The 21,924-nt window shown below is 43.0% G+C and overlaps 1 protein-coding gene across 1 annotated transcript; it reads right to left on the bottom strand.

The window, feature by feature from the left end:
• Positions 1-161: 161 nt before the first annotated feature.
• trpm5 (transient receptor potential cation channel, subfamily M, member 5) lies at positions 162-15,911 on the bottom strand. The gene is made up of 26 exons (XM_083666017.1): positions 15,879-15,911; positions 11,617-11,684; positions 11,212-11,368; positions 10,636-10,816; positions 10,352-10,518; positions 9,897-10,074; positions 9,724-9,788; positions 9,344-9,529; positions 9,076-9,175; positions 8,781-8,899; positions 8,199-8,534; positions 7,934-8,077; positions 7,412-7,535; positions 6,964-7,109; positions 6,548-6,660; positions 6,229-6,327; positions 5,757-6,009; positions 5,091-5,209; positions 4,753-4,885; positions 3,829-4,003; positions 3,523-3,691; positions 2,361-2,539; positions 1,270-1,402; positions 834-906; positions 624-714; positions 162-544 (listed from the first exon to the last, which is right to left on the bottom strand). Exons 1-26 carry the CDS (start codon positions 15,903-15,905, stop codon positions 417-419), a joined length of 3,663 nt encoding a protein of 1,220 aa, XP_083522143.1. The 5' UTR covers positions 15,906-15,911; the 3' UTR covers positions 162-416.
• Positions 15,912-21,924: the final 6,013 nt, after the last annotated feature.

The raw sequence follows: 21,924 nt of genomic DNA, 5'->3' as shown, positions 1-21,924 counted from the left end.
TCTGTTTAACCATCATGATTGTAGGGTATTTTCTGTGTAAGCCACATACCGTTAGAAACTATAGGCCTACATGACATTGAAAAATCCCTTTAATGGCAAAAAAGTGTGTTTTATAGACTATTGGTTATTTCTTGCAGATGTGAGAAAAGACAAAAATGTCAAGAAAACTAAATCAAGTTGTAACAGGAAAATAAACACAAATCACAGCTGGACACAGTTGCACTAACATAAATCTATTCATTTTAATGAGTTAACTTTAATTGAATCCATGCTCAACCAACACATTTGTCTATGGACCCATAAGACATTTTTTTAGCCCAAATACACCTTAATTCAGTATATAATAAAAACATTCAGGAAGGGTTTTATTCCTTAGCTGTTATTCATATAAGAAAACACCTCTGTAGTTGTTGCTTTTACTCGTCGATGTAGGGGAACCTCTTGGTAGCTCCATATCCTGGGTGGCCTGGTTTAGCTTCTCTCCTCTCGGTTTTATCCTCCTTGTCTGGTACACATGGATCTCTGCAGCTGCTGGCTTTGGCACCTGAAAGATGACATTGTTATGTTCTGTCATGCTGTGGTACACCTTGGACATCATCATCAACACCATCATCATGACTCACGTGGAGCTCTGGGGGCCTCTCTCTCACACTTGAGTGTGCTCTGAGAAAAGCACTCAGCCATCCAGGACAGCACCTCTCCACAGTACTTCACCTGGCGTATAGGGACAGACAGGCAGGGATAGTGCTATTCATTGACCAGCACTATTCAATTTGACATATAAATGGTCCCAGAATGGATTTAAACCATTTTGTTGTTTCTCTCTCTTTTACCTGAGCCTCCATGGATGACAGTCTTCTCTCTTGTTCCTTGAACCCTCCGACAATCCCCAGCAAACTCTGGACCCTTGTGTTAGAAAATACTAACCATTAATGGAATGGGTGGATTACAGGAAGTGATCAGATGAATGTATATTTCAAGAGGATGTTTGGGGCCAGTTTCTCAGACCGAGATTAGGCAGAATCATAGACAAGTCATCTGTGCAATTTCGTCCAGGATTTAGTTTAATCTGTGTCCAGTAAACTATCTCAACAGTTGGTGATCAATGGAGGCTGTTGGAGGTAGAAATCGGAGGACAGGCTCATTGTAATGCATGTAATGGAATAGGGAATGGTATCATTCCATGCATTACAATGAACCGCCACCAGCCTCCCCTGTTGCTGATCGGTATCATTTTCATAACAAAACATTTTTCAAAATGGAGTTTACTTGGAGGAGGTGTTCCTGAGTCTCTCCTCGCTGCTCTCCCAGTGCTGGCGCTCCAGTTTAGCCAGATAGTTCTCCTTCTGAACCGTCTCCCACGTCATTAGCCTCTGGTCCAGCCCTGCAGGCAGCTCCCTTTCTGGACAAACAAACATGTCGTCAGTCTGGAAAAGCCTTCGAGAGATCACAGACTGCAAAACCAAATTCTCCCACTCTACGGATGACCTCAGACTTGCAAACGACCTGAATGAGTTCTACTGTAGATTCGACAGACAATGGAACAGTCCTGACTGACCCACACAACCAACCCCCCTCCACAGCTATCACACTTCTTCTTCCCAGCCTGGACAGAGACACTACCCCCCTACACAATGGACCCAGACAGCCCCCTCCCCCCATCACACCTCTCTCCATCCAGGAGAGAAGTCAACAAACTGTTAAAGAAACAGAACCCCCGCAAGGCAGCTGGACCAGACACTGTCTCCCCTCCACACTGAAGCACCGTGCAGACCAGCTGTCTCCAGTGTTTACGGACATCTTTAACACTTCTCTGGTTGAATGCATGGTACCTGCCTGCTTCAAAACATCCACCATCATCCCAGTTCCCAAAAAGCAGAGGATCACAGGCCTTAATGACTACAGACCAGTCGCCCTGACCTCTGTGGTAATGAAGACCTGGTCACCACCTCTTCCATTGACTTCCATCCAGCAAAAGGTTCCAGTCAATCAAGACCAAAACATTGCGCAACCTGAACAGTTTCTTCCCAAAGGCAGTGGGGTTCACAAACAAGCTCCCTGCCTCTCACTGACTCTGGGACTTCCCCCCCCCACCTTGTCACACATACACACACACACACACATACACAATGCACTGACAGTGTAATTTATAACACTGATTTGTTCAACACTGAACAAAGACAATGTTATTTGTGAGAATAATGTTATTTGTGATTGACGAATTTGGAACAATTCAGAAAATACTGAGAACAACAAATGCATTTGGTCATCCTCTTCATTATACATCATCAGGAGTACGGAATAAAACAACGTGCTCCTGTATACTGTTTATTCACACAGGCACAGTGAGGCGCCCTTACCCAGGTGCTCCAACTTGGACTCAGGCCTCTTGACCAGGCTGAGGAGGAGCTGGCAGGTATGGCTGATGATGATGAAGGGCGGGGCTAGGGCAGGGCGGCTGTGGTACTCCACGATCAGGTTGTACCTCTGGAACTTCCAGAAGATGTCTGTGTTGCCCTGGACAACCTGGAAGGTGTAGCTAGAAGACAGGAAGCAAAGAGTGAGGTGTTGTTTAAATACTTTTAAAAATGCAACTCATTTGTTGCAGTATAATTTTTGCAATATCATTTTTGACTTCAACCCGACAATTCAATTCAATGACTTCAAGAACACTGGTCTCAATAGAATGTTAAGTAAACCCTTTCCAGAATCAAGTTCCCTCATAATAGCATTGTTTGTGTCACTTGATTAAACAAGCATAATGAAGGGGGAGACATCAATTCTGCCCCCCTGTCTTGAGATCCCTTCCCCTGATGGGCCAAATGACTGTGACCTCTCTGAGACGTTTACAAGCCCTCTGGAATGTGTTAATGCTGCGGTGTCATCTGAATAGAATTGATAGGATGAGGTCTCATTGGTTCTCCTTGCAAACAGCTCTTAATTTAAATAATATGGTTGAAGCTGGGTATATGTACAGAGGTAGAGGACAGATTCTTTCTCTCTCTTCGTGTCCTGGTCAGAGGTCCCAGGTGTTGTTTTGTGAGTACAGTAACAGATCATGTGGTCTGTCTTTGTTTCTCACCCTCTCCTTCTCCATCTCTCTCTCTTCCTATCATTTACCATGAGGGTAGTCACATTTGTCTATGATGTATTTACCTTGTAATAATTGTAAACGTTTACAGTATTATTAAAGCCTCATTTGATTCATTCTAACGTGACCATTCATGCACTAATCAACAGAAATTCAAAGATTCTTAGGATATAGTTAATTAAATTACAGATTATTAATATTAATATATGCTTTGCTATTAACAGTACATTGCCAAATTTCCTTGCCAACCCTTCGTATTGTAACTGCCATCCTATAATGCCCAACAAAAAGTGACCTCCTGTGACTACTTTGGATGTGTGTAAAACACTCATAATTCCCTCATAATAGCAAAACCCTTGCCCTGTTGCCCTAACTGTGAGTTGACCTGAGCACAGTGTTGAGTCTGACCTGAACACAATGTTGAGCCTGACCTGAACATGGCGATGAGGAGGTTGAGCAGCAGCACGTTGGTGACCAGGAGGAAGATGACCAGCAGTAGGATGACCAGCCAGTTGGCGTAGATGTTGGGGCAGGGTGGCAGCGTGCCCTTGATGATCTCCGCTATCACTGTGGTACAGTTGGTCTGGGGCATCCTCGCCGCTGGGCACCGTAGAGAGAAGGTAGAAATGGTTGTTACCTAGATGATGTATCTTATATGGGACACAAAACTGAGAAGAAAGACCTTAAACCAAGACGCACAGAGAAAGAATGTAATTTTACATAAATTGGAGCCTCACCATCTATCTCCTCCAAGGGGATCTGGCCGAAGATATGTAGATAGGGGCGGTAGAGGACTCGGCGGAACACCCAGTCCAGGCGGGGATCATTGGGGTGGAGCAGGGCCTGAGTGGCAACGCCGTACGCTATGAGCCACACACTCAGGAAGAACAAGAAGAAGAACACATCCTTCATCTGGGAAGGAGAGAGGAGAGCACACACATTCAAGTTCAAGTTTATTTGTTACGTCAGGGAGCAAAACTCTTGGGCTCGGTTCCTTGACAATGCAGCATACAATACAAATAATACAGATACGCAGTAGTGCAATGAGGTAGGACAAGACAATAAGTGACAGTGCAAAATAAGTGAGACAAGACAATAAGTGACAGTACAATATAAGTGAGACGGTTGGACAGTGACGATTGTTGGGGACACAAGACAGTTGACATGACACAATTCCAGTATAAATAGTAGAGTAAAAAAAAGTAAAGTGGTTCAGTGGAATGTCATTATTATTGCACTGTGCCATTGGTGTAGAGGTGTTGTTAAAGTGACTGTGTGCTGGTAGAGTCCATTCTGTGGGTGTGCTAGGGGTAAAGTCATGGGTTCGGGGTAGGCTTGTTCATGAGCCTGATGGCCTGGGGGAAGTAGCTGAATTAAAACAAAAGTTTCACAATAAATGTTAGTGGGCCACAATGTTGTATTTTATGGTTTGATGTATTCATGTATGTATTTTCCTGTGATTGGGTGTATCCCTGAGTTCCCTTGAAGGGATAGTTCACTATCTTACACCTTAGCAGTCTGTGAGTAGTATAGTCTATAACTCTGAACCATGTATTGCAGTTTCTCCTGACCCATACACTACTTTTAAGTCTAAGGAACCATCTGACTGTAAGGGGTACAAGAGTGAGCTATCTTTTTAACAGGATGTGGTTTTGCATCACCATTCTCTCCACGATGATGATCTTCGGCCCCAGCTGTTTGTGGATGGCGAAGATGTGAATGAGCCTGAGGGTGAAGACCATGAAGTCCAGTGCCAGAACCGTGCGTCCCGCCTCATAAGTGTTCTCCAACATCCTCAAAACATCACAGGCAATAGTGTTTAACACAGCTCATAATGGGTGAAATCGTAACTCGAGATCTAATTCTAATCATAGGGCAAATTTCCTATTGACATCAATGTAAGATGAACGCGAATGTTGGAGTTATGCGTTCAATTTGCAGTAAACTGTGAAGCTGACTGGCGCATTTCTGCATATAAAAGAGGGAGGAAGCGGTTTACCTGCAGGACACGCCCACCACAAAGAGCAAGATGGCCACCATGTCACACTTGTTCCAGTTGTCCTCCACGTACAGTTTGAACTTCTTCAGGATGTTGGTGTCCTCGTCTGTGAAGAAACTCTACGCCACCCAGGTCAGTGAAGGCACGGTTCACCCAATTAGAGAAATTAGCGATTCATAAAGCATTCAATTTCAGTTACAGTAAAGGACATTTTTACGTATGAAATATTTGTCCCCTGTGGCCAAGAGTCAAAATTGCAATTACAATGAGGTAATAATAAATATTTGCTACGGATAGTTTTGATTTGCCTACTTTCTGTAACAAGCTATGATTTTACAACAAGTGGCTATACCGGCCAGAAGAAATCATTATGCTAATACCATAGCCACACCGAAACATTGGTGGGGAACTATTACTTTATTAAAAAACTATCACTCCACAAAACTGTCACTCCCTGCAGATTTTCCAAGCCCATTATATGCTGTAGTACAGTGAAAATGTTCTGTGTAGTCCATTTAATTAAAAGTACTCAAAAGGTATCTGAGGAGTGAAGATAAATGTGGACCTCAGGAAGTCCAGATTAAAAGTGATCTGGAAGAAAAGAATAAACCTAAATCATCTCAAAGGGAAGGTGCATTCCCCTAACACTGGAGAAGAAGAACCTACCTGTCTCAGCTCCTCCAGCACCAGGGTGAAGACCCAGAAGTAGAGCATGATCTCGGGAGGCCCGGGGCCGGCAGGGGGCGGAGGCCGGAAGTCTAGCAGGAGGACGTAGGTAAACAGGAAGAGGAAAGCAAAGTACATAATGACGTTGCCCAGGAACACGGTGACGGGGGCGCTCCAGAAACGACGCCAGCGGCGCAGTAAAAAACACCACCTGCTCTGGTGGACTGGGCCACCAGGGGTCTCCCGAGAGTCCCTGGAACACAAACAGTAAATTTTCACAAACAAATGCACATACAAAGAATGAAACATATCATAAAATATACAAGTACAGTATGAGTGAATTTAATATATACTGTACATAATTAAAATATGGATACAAAATATTAACATTTTCTTGAGTATATTTTTCAAATGTTCTAAGTATCCACTGTGAAACAGGAGTAGCAAGGGGTTATGTAGGTTGAAGACTCACAGAGGGTCTTCATCTGTGAGTAGCAAGGCCTTCTCAGTGTCCAGGCTGTCCAGCTCCACAAACTGCTCTCCATCACCACGACTGTCCAACTCTTCATCACTACAACACACACAGACGCAGACGCACACACACATGCACGTACACACGCACGAACGCACACACCAAGTCCTCTTAGTCTCAATCTAAACAACTCTTACTCATTCATATTGAAACCCTCCATACTGATGGACGGACTCTACCACCATCCCGTCGTCAATGACATGGTAAATAATCATTACAACAATGATAAAAAGGGTACATTGTAAATGCTTGTGTTCACCTGTACTTGATGAGGTTGGTCCAGATGAGAGGAGGACAGAAGAAGGCTACTACCAGTTTAGAGATGGCTCTGTCTGTTGTCATTGCCCCCCACCAAATCTTAGTCAGCAGAGCCTGGAATAAATAATTATAGAAATGGTATTACCTTAATGAGACACCTTTCATTTTGCTAACGGGATGGCAATACAGTACGCAGGCTGGCCAGAAGAGGGCACCTCAATCCACAAAACACACACATACTCATATTAAGACAAAGAGTGGCTTTTACAGTCTCTGCGTGTGTGTCTGTGTGCTTGTGTCTGCATATGTGTGTGTCTGCGTGTCTGTGTGTGTGCGTGTGTCTGTGTGCTTGTGTCTGCATATGTGTGTGTCTGCGTGTCTGTGTGTTTGTGTGCGCATGTATTTCCTTAATGTTACCTGAACTCCATCATGGGCGAAGAAGCCCTTGGCGTCTGCCTCGGTTGCCAGGTTGAGAACAGTAGTCTTGCTCCAGCAGCGAGTTCTCCTCACCAGCAGGGCGTAGGCCCTGTCCTCACTGTTGGAGTAGCACTCTCCAAACAGATCTATAGCAACAGAACACTGATGTCAGACCAAGCCCAACCCATCAAGACATCCTGTACAGTACAACTTTGACGTGTGGGCATTTGTCTGCTTGTATATCAAGGTCTTTGATAATCTTCAGCAGTGACCTTATGAGCACGTTCATAGGGGAAACAATTATGTTCGCTGTTTCTTATGGGGCATGAGGCAGTATTCTGCACTACAAGGTAACTGTTGGTTTTGTATGTGATAAGTGTGCACAATGTTCAAGCAGTGTGTGATGCCGTGTGCGTCTCTAGATGTGTTTCCGTGCCCTGTCACTCACCCAGGGCAAACTGCTCATACTTGGCCTCCTTCATGCTGCGTGCAGACTCAGCCTCGGACTCCAGGTGAGACATCTCCTTCAGGATCTTGCAGCCAGCCAGAGCAGCAGCCACTGCCTCAGGGCCCTGGTCCACAGACAGAGAGAGTGAGATTATGGGTTTGTGTGTGTGTGTGTGTGTGTGTGTGTGTGTGTGTGTGTGTGTGTGTGTGCCCGTGCGTGCGTGCTTGTGTGTCTGTCTATACATGTGCATATATGTTTGTGTTTCTTCCAGTGCAGTTTGCATTTCTGTTTCAATTAATGAATGATTGCATGTGGAAACACATAAATTGTTTCTAGACTATAACCTTGCTCTGCCCCATTACTTATCTACCTCTGTGTTAGCTTTTCAACTGCCAGTATTGACACTGCTAAATTAACATGAGTAAACAGATAGTAGCTACCTGGACTTGACCTTCATTTGAATAATAGTCTTCATGATAAGATACCGTTTTTAAAGGGTGGAATGGATGTGAGTGGACAGACCATGGCCCAGAAGTAGTTGGCCATCTGCTGTCGGTTTTGGAGTACGGCCCACAGGAAAAGGTCCCTCCAAGGGTGCTCGCATTGTTCCCTCAACTCTGCAATGTCCTTCGGGATGTGAAAGAGACGGCCCTTGCCTGGCCTCTCCTGAAGGGAACACAGACATGCACGTGTGGATGATGAGCAGTGCAGACAGACACATATGGGTCACACATCATCAGTCTCCATCATCAGTCTATCCCATCTGACACACCCTACCATAATTTACCGTGGGTATTTTCTGGTAGAAACCTTTACAGGAGTCGTGGAGGAAGTCCTTTAGCACTTTGGAGACCTCGTGCAGGGTGAAGCGGTCTCGCCGCCCCTGCTCGGCATGGTGGTGGGACTGGGGGGGTCCGGGGGTCCGGGCGGAGCCCAGCAGGAGCTGCTTCTTGAGGAGGAGGTCGTGGATGAGGCTCTTCTCCGACACGGAACAGTAGAGTTCCTGCAGGCGCCCGTAGGTCAGGAACTCCCCCAGGTTCACGCCGTTGTCCACAAACAGACGCACAAAGTCGGGCTTGTCATTGACCAGTGCGTCCATCATCACCTCCTCCAGGTCACAAGCCTGAGAATGTTCACAATATTTGCACTATGCTACTAATACACCGCTGAAGGTATATCACAGGCTACTGCTCACTTCTACCGACATACATTAAGATTCAGAAAACTTAGAGAGTTAAAAAGTTTGTGATCCATGATATCAAATTCAATCAAATCTACAACATAAACAAATTATCAAGAAAAAATAAAGGTGTGAGATGAGAGGAGGCATCTTTCCCCCTCTCTCTCTCTCTCTCTCTTTCTGTCTTACCCTCCACTCCACATCTCCATTGAAGATGTCACTCTTGGCGATGTCCACCCTGTTCCAGGCAACTGCCAGCTTCAGCTCATCCAGGAAGTCCTGTGCCTCCTGGCTCTGGCTCTTACAGGCTGACACGCGGACACAAACATTGTGAATATACAGCACATTTGTCCTCAACTCATATGTTGTGGTAGAAAATATTGTGCATGTGCAGTTTGGTGACGTGCATGGATGGTAGTTATTCCATTCTAATTGGCTATGGGCGTATTTAGAATTATTAACCGCAGGCAGTGGCGTTACCTACCTTTGACCAGGGCTTTGAGGATGACCGTGTCCAGCTCAGAGCTCTCCTGTTCGGGGTCGTGGACGGTCAGTAGGTGGCCGTTGTCCAGTATCTTCTGAATCTAAAGTGTGGCCACATGTATTTGACACAAGCCAATGATTCAGGTGTTTAAAATTGAACAGTTACATTTGACTCTGTTTATTTGTTTATCTGTCATTCCTCTGTCTATCTGTCCTTTCATATTTCTCTCCCTTCCGCGCTTTGCATCGGTCATCTCTGAGCTTCTCACCAGCTTGGCCCAGTTGCTGATGTCAGTGCTGTGGTGCATGCTGGGAAACGTGTCCCGCAGCAGCTCCTGTGCGATGCCCGTGTCCCAGGAGCCCTTATTCATCAGCGTGACCAGGATGTCAGCAACACCACCCGACCCCGCCAGGATCAGCCAGGGCGTGGCATTCCCTATGCCCTTATACATCCTCTGTAGAGAAAGAGAGAGAGAGAAAGAGAGGAGAGGGGGGGGGGGGGGGGGCAAAACAGATTACTCTTTTCTTAGGCTCTCACACACGTCTAGGCTTAACATATTGTATATACTGTATTCCTGTCTGTCTTCTACTCTCTACTGCGATGTGAGGAAAATCATTTAGACTCAAACAAATCCTGAATCTAACAAACCTGTAGGATCCTGGGTTCTCCATGCACCAGCAGACATAGCACAGGGATCTCAAAGCTGCCCGTACCTGTAGTGTGCAGAGAGTTGATATTTGTATCAGTGTGTATGAGTGGGAGAGCAATAGAAGTCAGACAGACAGCTAGAATTGTAAACAGTAGAGTAAGTGTCAGTTTACCACCGTAGCCGGTGCGCTGCAGGGAGATGTGTTTGAGCAGTTTGACCCTCATTTCGCTGGTGGCCCCCGGGCGCTGGGGGTCCTCCTCCACTAGGACGAAGTGGGAGTGGTGACAGTCCAGGGAGTACACCGACCCATGGGGTAAATCCTGGGCCCCATACACGGCAGGCTCGTCTGGCTGAAGGGGCACACCACACATCACATGGATACAGAGCACAACACACACGCGCACACACACACACACACACACACACACACACACACACACACACACACACACACACACACACACACACACACACACACAGACAAACACACACACACACACACACACACACAGATCACATCTCACGCTGCTCAGAAGAATATATATTGTAACACTTTAAGAGCCATTGAAAAGCACTATATATAAGCAGTACTCTGTAATCCTATTATGAATGGATGCGTATTGAGACCTTAGCAGTGAGCAGGGCCTCTCTGTCGTGGATCATGTTCCAGGGGACGATACCAATGGCCACCACTCGGACCTTGGAGGAGGTGCTGGCCAGAGAGTGGTCCCTCACCGCCTGGCTGAGGTGCTTGGTGATGCCAAATCGAAGCCCATTGGTCAGGATCCATGCCCCTGGCAGGGAGTCAACATCCATCAATTATTGACCACTTATGAGGAGTGTGGATTTTGTGTGACTGTGCGTGTGTGTGTGCGTGCGTGTGTCTGTGTGTGTGTGTGTGTGTGTCCCACCTGTGCTCTGTGCAGCCTTGACCAGTCCTTTCCTTACAGTGTCCCTGAGCCAAGGCTTCATCTGAAACATCTCATCTCCTCCAACTAGCGCCACCACCAGGTGTGGAGGTGCTAGGCCCCATTGCTCCGTTAGCATCTCGTAAATTAGCACTGGGTCTGTGGAGCTGTGTACCCTCACAAACTGGACAGAGAAATTGTTCAGTCTCATACCATGATTCTTTCATTTTATTCTGGTTCTGAAATGTCAATTTCTTGAATAAAAAAAACTGCTAACTCCAATCATAGGGGGTACTTTCTTGAGGACCTTTTCTCTTATCTTTTTGACTACAGAACATAGAACATTTTCATGTAGACATTGGTATGGTGCTGGGGATAATGATTATGAGGTTACAAAATGTGTCCCTTTAAGAACAAGCATCTATTTTCAATATTGACCTATCCAAAAGCAGTCTCTCTCCGACATGACCCACTCAAAAGGCGAGAGAGAACTCCACCTCCTCCAGTAATGTCAGTATTTGATGGTTGTAGATACAGTACAAAATACAAAATGGCTACTTCAGTATCAGGTTATGTTACCTTGCCCCTGGTTCTGCTTGAGCCTGTAAAGTCTATGTCTCCCACTCTGCCTGCTGCCCAGTTGGTCCTCTCCTTCTCCACCCTAATACCCAAGTTGCGGCCCACATTCTCCAGAGCCTTATCCATCTGAGAGTAGCACCGGCAGCTCAACATACCACTGCAATATATAAATATATATACATATACTGTGCATAATATATACAAATATACATAAATACAGTCATCACAGAGTGGTAAATGTTGCCTAAATTGTTGGGCTCCAACACTGAAAATCAATGCAATGGAAGACACACACACACACGTACACACACATACACACTCACACTCACACACGCACACGCACACACGCACACATGCGCACACACACACACACACACACACACACACACACACACACACACACACCTGTTCTCCTGAGACATTTCCAGTATGTCCCCACATCGTGGACATGGCTTGTGTGGCTGTAGCTCCTCCTATAGACAATGCACACACATCACCTCATCAATACTCTGCTGGTGATCCTATTAAATTTTGGAAAACAGTTACATTTACATTTTAGACATTTAGCAGACGCCTTTATCCAAAGCAACTTACAACAAGTACATTTGTCTAAAGTGAGTGAATCATCTATACATCAGTCATCATAAGAAAAACAAATCTATGTTAGGACCAGGGGCCATTGGCAGTCACAATGCTAGAAGAAGGAAGACTTTTTATATTTTTTTATTTAATTTACAGTAGAGAAACTGTACAGGGGGGTAGTGGGGATGAAGAGGTCTTTAGGAGGGACAGTTAACGCTCTGAAGCTTGGAAATTCCTCTTTCTCCTTACCTTAGCAAGTTTTGTCAAACTCTGGCCTCATTACTGAGAAAAAATAGATAAGTGATGCCTTTAATCAGCATGTTATTTTGGCAGGCTTTTTATTTGAGAGAAACTGAGGTTTGGCTGACCCTGGTCAATTGGTCGACTGCACTTCCATCTCCCAGCCCCCAGTTGGCTTGATGGGAGATCAGTTAACTACTAGCAAATCTTTGTTTTCATTTCAACAATTTTCTACTTCTGATTTACTAGATGCCCTGCTTAAAATGTAAGTAAAATAAAACAAACAAGCCTATTGCAGCTTTCCGCCACCCTGATTGCAGAGTGATTGGCACATATTTTTAATCTAACTATTATCTTGGGTGCTATCCTTAAGGTTTGGAAGGCAGCCCATGTGCTCCCTCTCCATAAAGGTGGTGACCCCTCCGACCTAGATAACTACCATCCAATATCCAAGGTATCTTGCCTTTCCAAAGTATTAGAGTCCCTGGTCAACTCCCAGCTAAGATTTTTTCTTTTTCTCATTCTATTCTAAATGTGGCCCAATCTGGGTTTAGACCCCAATCTGGGTTTTGACCTGGACATAGCACAGTCTCAGCTGCTAGATGATGTCTTAGATGATGTGTTAAATTGCCTCTATAAAAAAAGAACCCATCCTGCTGACTTATTTATAGATCTGTCTAAGGCATTTAATGTTGTAATTTTGTGTGATGTATGGTTGTAAAGTGTGTGTGTATATCTAACCCTTGTAAAAGAGACCTTGCTCTCAATGGGACTCCCTGCCAAAATAATCATTCACCACTCTCTCAGAGGCAGTTGACAGGTGTAAAGCACCTTTAAGGCTTTAGTCTATGCAAAACAGGGAGCATTTTCATTTTTCGCTTCACATGCAAAATGCATCCTTCCTGACTTTTGGCCTACAGAGTACCACAAGCACTCTGTTAAAGGACAGTGACAGGAGGCAGAATACACTGGAAAAAAACACATTTTCTACATTATATTTGACTCATATCTAGAGATCATAGAGCAAAAGGAAGATTTTTTTGTGACCTTAATCTATGCTGATGTAAGGCCAATATGATGAAATATAGACGTGGAAACTCCAGTATAGAAACCCTAAGGTTTACTCAGATGTGCAAAAACTATCGTGGGAGAATTTAAAAAAAGGTTCAAGATTGTGGTCCTCCTTTTGTCTCACTCTACCAGACCCGAACTGACCCACTCCCAGAACTGACCGACTCCCACACATCAATGCATTCTTTCCCCAGAGCTAAACAGTATCCCCCAACACATTCCAATGACAAATATCAAAATAAGGGTCTTAAACTGATTATGACCCAGGTTAGAGGCTAGTAATGTAATTTTCTATTCACAGAGGGGTCTATTCTCATTTCCTTGTGCACCACTTTCAGATGTGCATGCAGAGCTCATGTGCCATTGTGAGCTCATGTGCCATTGTGAGCTCATGTGCCATTGTGCGCCATTGTGCCAACGGTGTGTCACGCTGTGTGTGACTCATGAATATCATAGATAAGTGCATTATGATATTTTACCCTGGAGAGGCTGCATTAAGTCCAGCAACATTATCGGCAGGGTTCAAAATTGCATATTTTGCTATTAGTTGCTTATGTACATAAATATATATGCGTTGCCTGATGATAATGATGATATTCCAGTTTTAATATTTTACTATCCAGAAGGACTGCCTTCAAAATAAAGGTTTTATAGCCATAGGACGTAGAAATTCCTCAGACAAATCTATCTTGAATTGAACTCAGATGATTTCGCTTCGTCACCAGAGGGGTGTGATTTTGGGGCAGAGGGTGTGATATTTCAAGTGCGTTGTCTGGGGCGCCTATTTGGCGAGATACCCTCACACCTTTTCAAAATGGGAATCGCAAATCTTGTAAAGTGCGGAGCCAGAAGTAAAAGGCAAGGAAATTATAATAGACCCCTTTAGACCTCTGTGAACTAACAACATCTGGGCATCAAAGAAGCTACGCCTTGAATCTTTGGCATGTAGAAAGATGTTATTCTTCAGAGTCGGACATTAGTCCTTTCACAGTCAGAATAAGTTTAGCCTCTTATTGACAACGATTATCTATTTGCATTCGAGTCAAAACACTGACATTACTCCATAGTGCTCATTTGCCTGGGGACTTGAACGGCTTGTAAAAGATGATAACATATGGGAGGACAATGAAGGCATATGCTCTCAGACAGAAACCCAACAACCAGCAGCTTCAGCCTATCACAGCATTTGGTTTCACTGGCCACTCAGTAAAATGAATTTGGATAATAGGCCAGTACACATGGGTAATGGGCAATTTTCCAACCCCCCAACTCATGTAACACGTAAGTGCTGGGCGTATTAGGTTGGCGTGATTGCTTTTGTATGTAAACGTGAGCATCATGATGTGGAGGGCTTCATTTGACTGGGAGGCAGGACATAGCTCATGCAAATGTAGCATTTGCATGCAAGGTTAAAGGGAGTGTGTGTGCGTGCGTGCGTGCGTGCATGTGTGTGTGCGTGCATGTGTGGGTGCTGGTGTGTGTGTCTGCCATAGTGTTGAATTTCAATATGATCAAGCCCAACACTTGGGGTGTGTGTGTGACGAAACGTGTGTTCCTCAGGATAGGGGTAGGCTTCAGTATGCAGGCTTCTGTCAATCTGTCTGTGACTGGTGGTCCATCACCTGTATACCGTATAGATCTCTCAAACGTTCATTTTGTCATCACTCCAAACAACTGTGGACAACTACAGACATTCAGTAAAGTTGGATCTCTGTTTCAGTATTATTACATCACAAGTCAGGACTGATGATGCTTGAACTACACTCTTCACCATTGTCTTACGACATTGCAGACCGAGTCACGCTGTCTGACATGAAACAATGCACTCCACACTATAACTAAATCTACACTGATGGATTGTAAATTATGTATGATTATTTAGATTAATAAGTAGGACGTTCATAAACAAATAATATGTCATGGGGTGGTAGTTTGAGAACATTATCTTAGATACTGTAAGTCTGAATCTAGTCTCAATGAAATATAAAATAAAATGCACAATGATCAATAACAATGCTGTAGTTTTCCTTCATCATTTGTGTATGATTTGTTTGGGGTTCATTGTCTAAGATCTTTAGTTCATGAGAGCAATTAATGTCGAAGGCCACAATGTATGCTGTGAAAAACAGCACTTTGATAAGGTCATTGTATTCCACTCCAAACACTCATGCTTGCACTATTCTTGACATTATAAGCCACTACTACTACAGAAAATAGCTAAATTGCCTCATTGTAGTCAAGTGAATACTATACATTATATAAACAATAGCATAAAATCTTTACAGCACTGCAATGATGGAAACACATTGGTACACGTTTTACACAACATAATGAATGTTTAAAGATGAATCATGTAGCCACTGTGCTAGTCAGCACTAGAACGTCACTGGCATTCTGAAGGTATGTAAACATCAACAACACATTCAAACCTATTATCTACAATGTCAGTTGCAGAAAAAGTGTGATCTTATATCCACAAAAATTGCACAGAGGTAAGTAATATTCTGGGAACCACCTAGGCAAGAATTAATAACGAGTTAAACTATATTAAGAATGATGATATTTCACAGTGCTGCCCTACATAGGGGTAGACATACATATCTATATAATCTGCACACTCAAGTGCAAACACATCCCTTTATTTTGGTAACAAATCTGCATAGGCACCATACAGCTATACATACGTATGCTTGACAGCTTAGCTTGAGAGCTAAGTCACTCCTCTATATTCAACAGGTCCATCAGTGGTGAAGGCAACAAGCATTCTCACTTACCAGAGGTGTGTCTTGTTGCTCAGGCATGGCTGTAGTGTACGGCCTGCTCCACTCCTGTCCTCTGTCCATACAGGCTAAGTGGCACCAGGTGAGCCTTCAGGAAGTGGCAGACAGGTGAGCCACTCCCTGGTTCCCTCCCTCACCAATCACAGTCTGCGCTTGACCGCTTAACCTTTGCATCTTCTTTATCAGCACCAGCAAACCAGTCTCATCAGGACCATGTTATAAGCTATACACAGCAGTGTCTCCTGAGTGATAGGACTATTAGTTATTGCTGGCCCCTCCAAGGGCGTGTGGCTGGAAACCCTGGCAAGCTCTTCATTATAAACAGGGACAACAACAAGGACGTGAGAGAGGGGGAAAGACTAGTTGTATTGAAAATGTATCTGTTTTGTGCAAACAATGAAGCTCATACTGTCACCACCAAATAGATTCCTAACATAGGTATGACATAGCGTATTAAACCGTGCATACATATCTGCAACAGTAGGCCTATAACGCAACCTGTCTCCTCCATAGGTCTCCATCCATTACCACGCTTAGCACATAACACTTTTGCTATTATTTGCCACTGGGGGACAGTGTATCCCAGCGAACTGACCGCTAAATTACTGAAATTAACATGACAACATTTAGGCCTACAGAAAACACAGAGTTGTAGCACATTGTAGCGTTGTAGCGCTTTCTTCCAGCTAAATATGTGGCCTACTGTTGGCAAATCTATGGGAAACATTTTCTGATAATTTTGGTAAACATTGATATGCGTATTATAAAACGATACATAATTAAATATAGAGTCGTCCCTGCATGGTAAACATACTTGAAATGATCTTACTATGTATGCTATGACATCTACTATGGAGTATTAAATTGTCTAAACTAAGGCGATTTGTATTTTCACATAGCCCTATACCCTCATCCTAAAACGTCTCAAATGCAATGCGCAATACTCGCTCTTAAGTGCCTGCTAATTTAATTTAAAGTAATATTTAATTAAAATTGGCAGTAATATGTGTTCACAAAACATAAAGGCCAAGTGAACGCTAGTGTGTTTTCCAAGTTTCATACCACTAATCCATTTGGCGATAAGGCAGAAGTCACCCTAATTTACCGCCATTCCAAACCCCCCACGAAGAAATGTAAAAAGAAAGGGGCGTCAATGAGAGCAGGTCGTAAGGCAGCCAATACGAAGGTCAGCCCATTGTTAACATACAGACCTACATACAGCCCTCGCAGCTTTAAATTGGACTAGTGTCATCGGTTTTACAGAATCAACACAGGTAACGCGCCGGTAAGGACTACGAGTGGAATCTCCGTTTTAAAGGGCTCGAAAGGGGAAGCCATGACAAGTGTTCAAAAAACAAGTGGTTTGGAGGTACGGAGAGCGTTCCCTATCCATCGCCGTGGTAGCATTTGTCGGAACCTCTTTGGACCGGTAGACCATGAGGAGCTGAGTCGTGAATTGAAGGCGAAGCTGAGAGAAATTTCGGAACGGGACCAATGCCGGTGGAATTTCAATTTCGAGACCGACACACCACTGCCCGGGAGTTACGAATGGGAAGAGATGTCGCCGTGCTCAACCCCCGTTTTCTACCAGGAGTCGACGCAAGGTGGAGGAAGGGTCGTCGCTCCAAACGCAGACTTTACCTCAGAGGACAGTGTCACAAATGTGCATGGCTGTTGCCCCAGCAGAAATCCTCAGTCAAACTGTGAAGAGACTCTGCTTTGCTCAGTTGAGCTAAACCAAGAGAATTGTTCCAACATTTCAAACACGGGGATGTTGACCAGCGAATTAACACCTATTCGGCGTAAAAGGACATCCTCTGGACGGACAATAAGGCCTAACAACGTCACACAAATTACAGGTAGAGTAATCATTCATTTCTACTGATGCTATACACAAATCAATTATTATGTGGGTCATTTGAATAACTCATTTTCTTGAGTTGACTAAATTAATGTGAACCCTATTTCCCTGCAGATTTTTTCGTGAAGAGGAGAAGAACGTCGGAGACGAAGAGCACCCAAATAAGCTCTTCGCCCGCAATTCCCCTGGAACAAACTCCACGTAAAAGAATACGATAAAGGTATGTATATTCATAATGTCTTGGGCATACTGGGTGAGCTACAACAGGTTTATTAATGTTTTTTTGTCATCTCTCTCAGGTATTTGCACTACTGAACGAATATTCCCTCTTGGATGGAAGAAAATATTATGTGCCGCGGATAAGAATATTGAAGGACTCAGGCTCCAGAACTGATCTTAGAAAGTTTCACTGTGTTCGCCCTGAAAGTATAACATTTTGTTGCAAACTATATGTCTTCATGGAACATGAAGAGATGGGCTATTTAACCGTTTCTGTCAAAATAAACCAATATCTATTTTTTAAAATATTTATTTTATTATATTATTTAGGTATCACTGTTACTGTATTTAATTTGTGTTCGAAGTTTTTCAGCAGTTATCCAAACGAGTTTTGTTTATGTTTCTGTGACGTTTATAATATATTTACTGTCTGCGAAAAAGTGATTAAAGCTATTTTGTCTATACTTCTGCTTCGTTGATTTGTCTATAGCCTATTATAAAGGCTAGACGGGTTATTAAAAGCCAGGCACTTTAGGCAGTGGCTCTATTTGACAGCCTCGCGTCAACTCAAAAAAACACATTAACAAAAAGCCTAGCAGCAGTTGACGTATCGCGGTGTTTGAGGACATATATCCATATATAGTGTTTGAGGATATACAGTGCTGCTTTAAAGTATGTGAACCCCTTGTGCAATTATTATTATTATTATTATTAATTTACTTTTTTACCATGAAATCTTTATTTAATCAGAACCAGTCTTTTTTTTTAGCACACATAACAGGTTTATATTTACCAATTCTATATGTTGGTTTAGAGGAAATCATGCGTGTAGTAGAAAAACTAAATTCTAAAGAAATTAGTGCAGGTGCAAATATAAGTGAACCCCAAGTTGCATTGGTTGAATCAGGTGGGTAAATAATTAGGTACCAAATGAACCAATCAAAGGAGAGATCTTGAGGAAAGAGTTAGGGTGGGACTAAATAGTGATGAATAGAGATAAGAAACCTGGTCAGTTTTGTGTTAACCATACAGGTGAATGTTAACCATACAGGTGAATGTTAACCGTACAGGTGAATGTTAACCGTACAGGTGAATGTTAACCGTACAGGTGAATGTTAACCGTACAGGTGAATGTTAACCGTACAGGTGAATGTTAACCATACAGGTGAATGTTAACCATACAGGTGAATGTTAACCATACAGGTGAATGTTACCCATACAGGTGAATGTTAACCATACAGGTGAATGTTAACCATACAGGTGAATGCAAAACACACCACGCAGAGAAGAAAGGAGATGTCAGAGGACATCAGGAAGAGGGTAGTGAGAGCACATCAGTTTGGGGAAGGCTATAAAATCATCTCAGCAAGATTTGAGCTCTACCAGTCCGCTGTGAGGCAAATAATTTACAAATGGAGACCAATTACATGACAGCAACTCGGCCTAGGATTGGACGCCCTTCCAGAATATCTCCAAGAGCTACAAGAAAAATAATAAATCAAGTAAAAGCCAACCCAAACATAACATCTAGAGATTTGCAGATCTCCTTTGCTGCATCTCAGGTAACTGCATGCTTCAACAATAAGAAGAACACTAAATCAAAATGGCATTCATGGGACGGTTGCTAGGAAGAAGCGTCTGCTGTCAAAAAAGAACCAAACTGCCCATCTTAACTTTGCCAGAGACCACCTGGACAAGCCTAAAGGTTTCTGGAAGTCAACAGATGAGTCCAAAATTGACCTTTTTGGTCACAATCAAAACCACTATGTTTGGCGAAAACCCAACACTGCCTACTACTAAAAGAACCTTATCACTACAGTTAAGCATGGTGGTGGGAATGTCAGGATCTGGGGCTGCTTTTCCTCCTCTGGACCTGGATGACCACATCATTAAGGGAACCATGAATTCTGAGGTATACCATGAGATTCTTGAACAGAATGTCAAGCCATCAGTCAAGGAGCTAAAGCTGGGCTGAAAATGGGTCTTCCAACAAGACAACGACCCAAAGCATTCAAGCAAATCTCCCAAAGAATGGCTCAGGAGAAAGAAGATTTGTGTTTTGGAGAAAGAAGATTTGTGTTTTAGTTTAGTTCTGACCTAAATCTAATTGAGATGCTGTGGCAGGACCTGAAGCGGGCAGTTCTTGCCAGACACCCCACAAACCTCATTCAATTGGCTGAGTTCTGTAAGGAGGAGTGGGCAAACATCCCTCAAAACAGACTGATTAGTGGCTATACGAGATGCTTACTAAGTTATTGCTGCTAATGGAGGTGCCACAAGCTATTGACTGAAGAGGTTCACATATTTTTGCACACATGAAATCTGAGTTTTTGTTAAATAAACCACTTTCGTTAAATAAACAATGAAAATATATCATATTTTTTTGTTTGTGTCCTTTATTTGGAATGTCTTTATTACGAATTGGGGTTTAGATATTTTTATTAAATATTTTATAAGTTCATTTGAATATTTTATGCCAAAATAATGACCATCCGTGTAGGGTTCACAAACTTTTAAGCGGGACTCACAGATACAGTCAATTAATCAGAATGAAAACCTTTATAGGCCATTATCAAATGGAAATAAAGACAGATAAGCACACTTATTTTCAAGCATTCAAACATTATCTAACCAAACGTAGGAACTGGTGATTTACAGTGAGATGAATCATTGTGTTGCATTTATTTATTGGTTAATGTCATTCATGTTGAATGAATCATCAAAGTAGCCTATTGAATAGTCAAATGTGAAATTCAATCAAGTTAGCCATAGCCTATTATCATAGGATATGATCGTCATTAAGTCAGAATGAGTTCAAACTATTATTATTATTATTATTATTATATATACCTTTTTCCATTTAATGACAATCGTGATGTATTGGCGAAATTTGTAGAAGTCACGCGTAAATGCGTAGGCTATCCAGGATTGGGTCCTCGATAAGAACAGTATAGGCCTACAACCCTAAAAAATGTAAAGTGGCCATCTGGCATCGGGGCATGCGACAGGGGACAATGAGGGCGTGCGAAGAAAAGAGACAAGAGTGTGCCAACTGTTTCACCTGCAAATGAGGCTTTGTGGCTAATTGAAGCCGTCCGACCCCCCATGCTCTTCCTAAACTCACTTCCTTTCAGTTTGGTTCTTTTCTCAGTCAAATTAGATATCTTATCCTTTACCCGTGCCCAAAGCAATGCAAATGTTTATTTTCAATGGCAACCCCTATCTTACTTAAGATATCTTACTATCTTAATTGCCAACATATTATTAGAGAGAAGGCCCTCTCTCTTCAAACATATCGTATCCTGGAAAAGGGAAACGATACATTATTGCGCAGAACTATGCTCCGTATAACATTCATTTTGTTGGATATTTTATTCATATGTTTCCCTGGTTGGTATGGTACCTCAGAGAACAAACATTAAATGAACTGTTTTTCGTGTGTGTGTACATTCTCCCTACGGGGTATTCCCAGCACTTTTCTCTACACCAGATGGTCTGATGGTCTTCGGGACATCCATTTTTTACTATACTAAATTTGCATTCAAACTGTCCCATGGGTCCACCGTTACCCACCCACTACTGCTCGTTCAATTCCCTTAATGATGCTAGAATATCTAACATAAGATGTAAAATCAGCTGTTCAGTAAATTATGGAGTAAATTAATGTCAGAAAGAAAGGGTTACATCTGCTTGTATAGTGGGTAATTATTGGCAATGGACCATTAGCTTCGTGGTGAAAATGATGAGACTATAAATGATGAAAAACCAAGCCATGAAATACCATATGCACAAGAAACATTTCAAACTAACATTAACACTTATGAAGTATATTGTATTGGAGCATTCTCTGTTGACACACTGCAATTGGCTCAAGATAAATAACTTTATTTGTTCCGTACTTTCATACAGTGCTAGAAGATGTTCTTCAGCATGGCCAGTCCAGAGGATGTGAAGATGGCC

Source organism: Argentina silus (genome assembly GCF_951799395.1).
Source record: "Argentina silus genome assembly, chromosome: 3".
NCBI lineage: Eukaryota > Metazoa > Chordata > Actinopteri > Argentiniformes > Argentinidae > Argentina > Argentina silus.
Note: the sequence above shows the minus strand (reverse complement) of the source record. Positions and strands in the feature narration are given on the sequence as shown.

What these genes read in the sequence shown, in the direction of transcription:
- trpm5 (XM_083666017.1), bottom strand. Translation starts at nt 15,905, where the DNA reads ATGCCTGAGCAACAAGACACACCTCTG. An exon ending in TCGCCCATGATGGAGTTCAG is followed by an intron (nt 6,661 to 6,963) that starts GTAACATTAAGG and finishes TATTTATTCCAG; the next exon opens with GCTCTGCTGACTAAGATTTG. An exon ending in CTCAGGAACACCTCCTCCAA is followed by an intron (nt 907 to 1,269) that starts GTAAACTCCATT and finishes TTCTAACACAAG; the next exon opens with GGTCCAGAGTTTGCTGGGGA.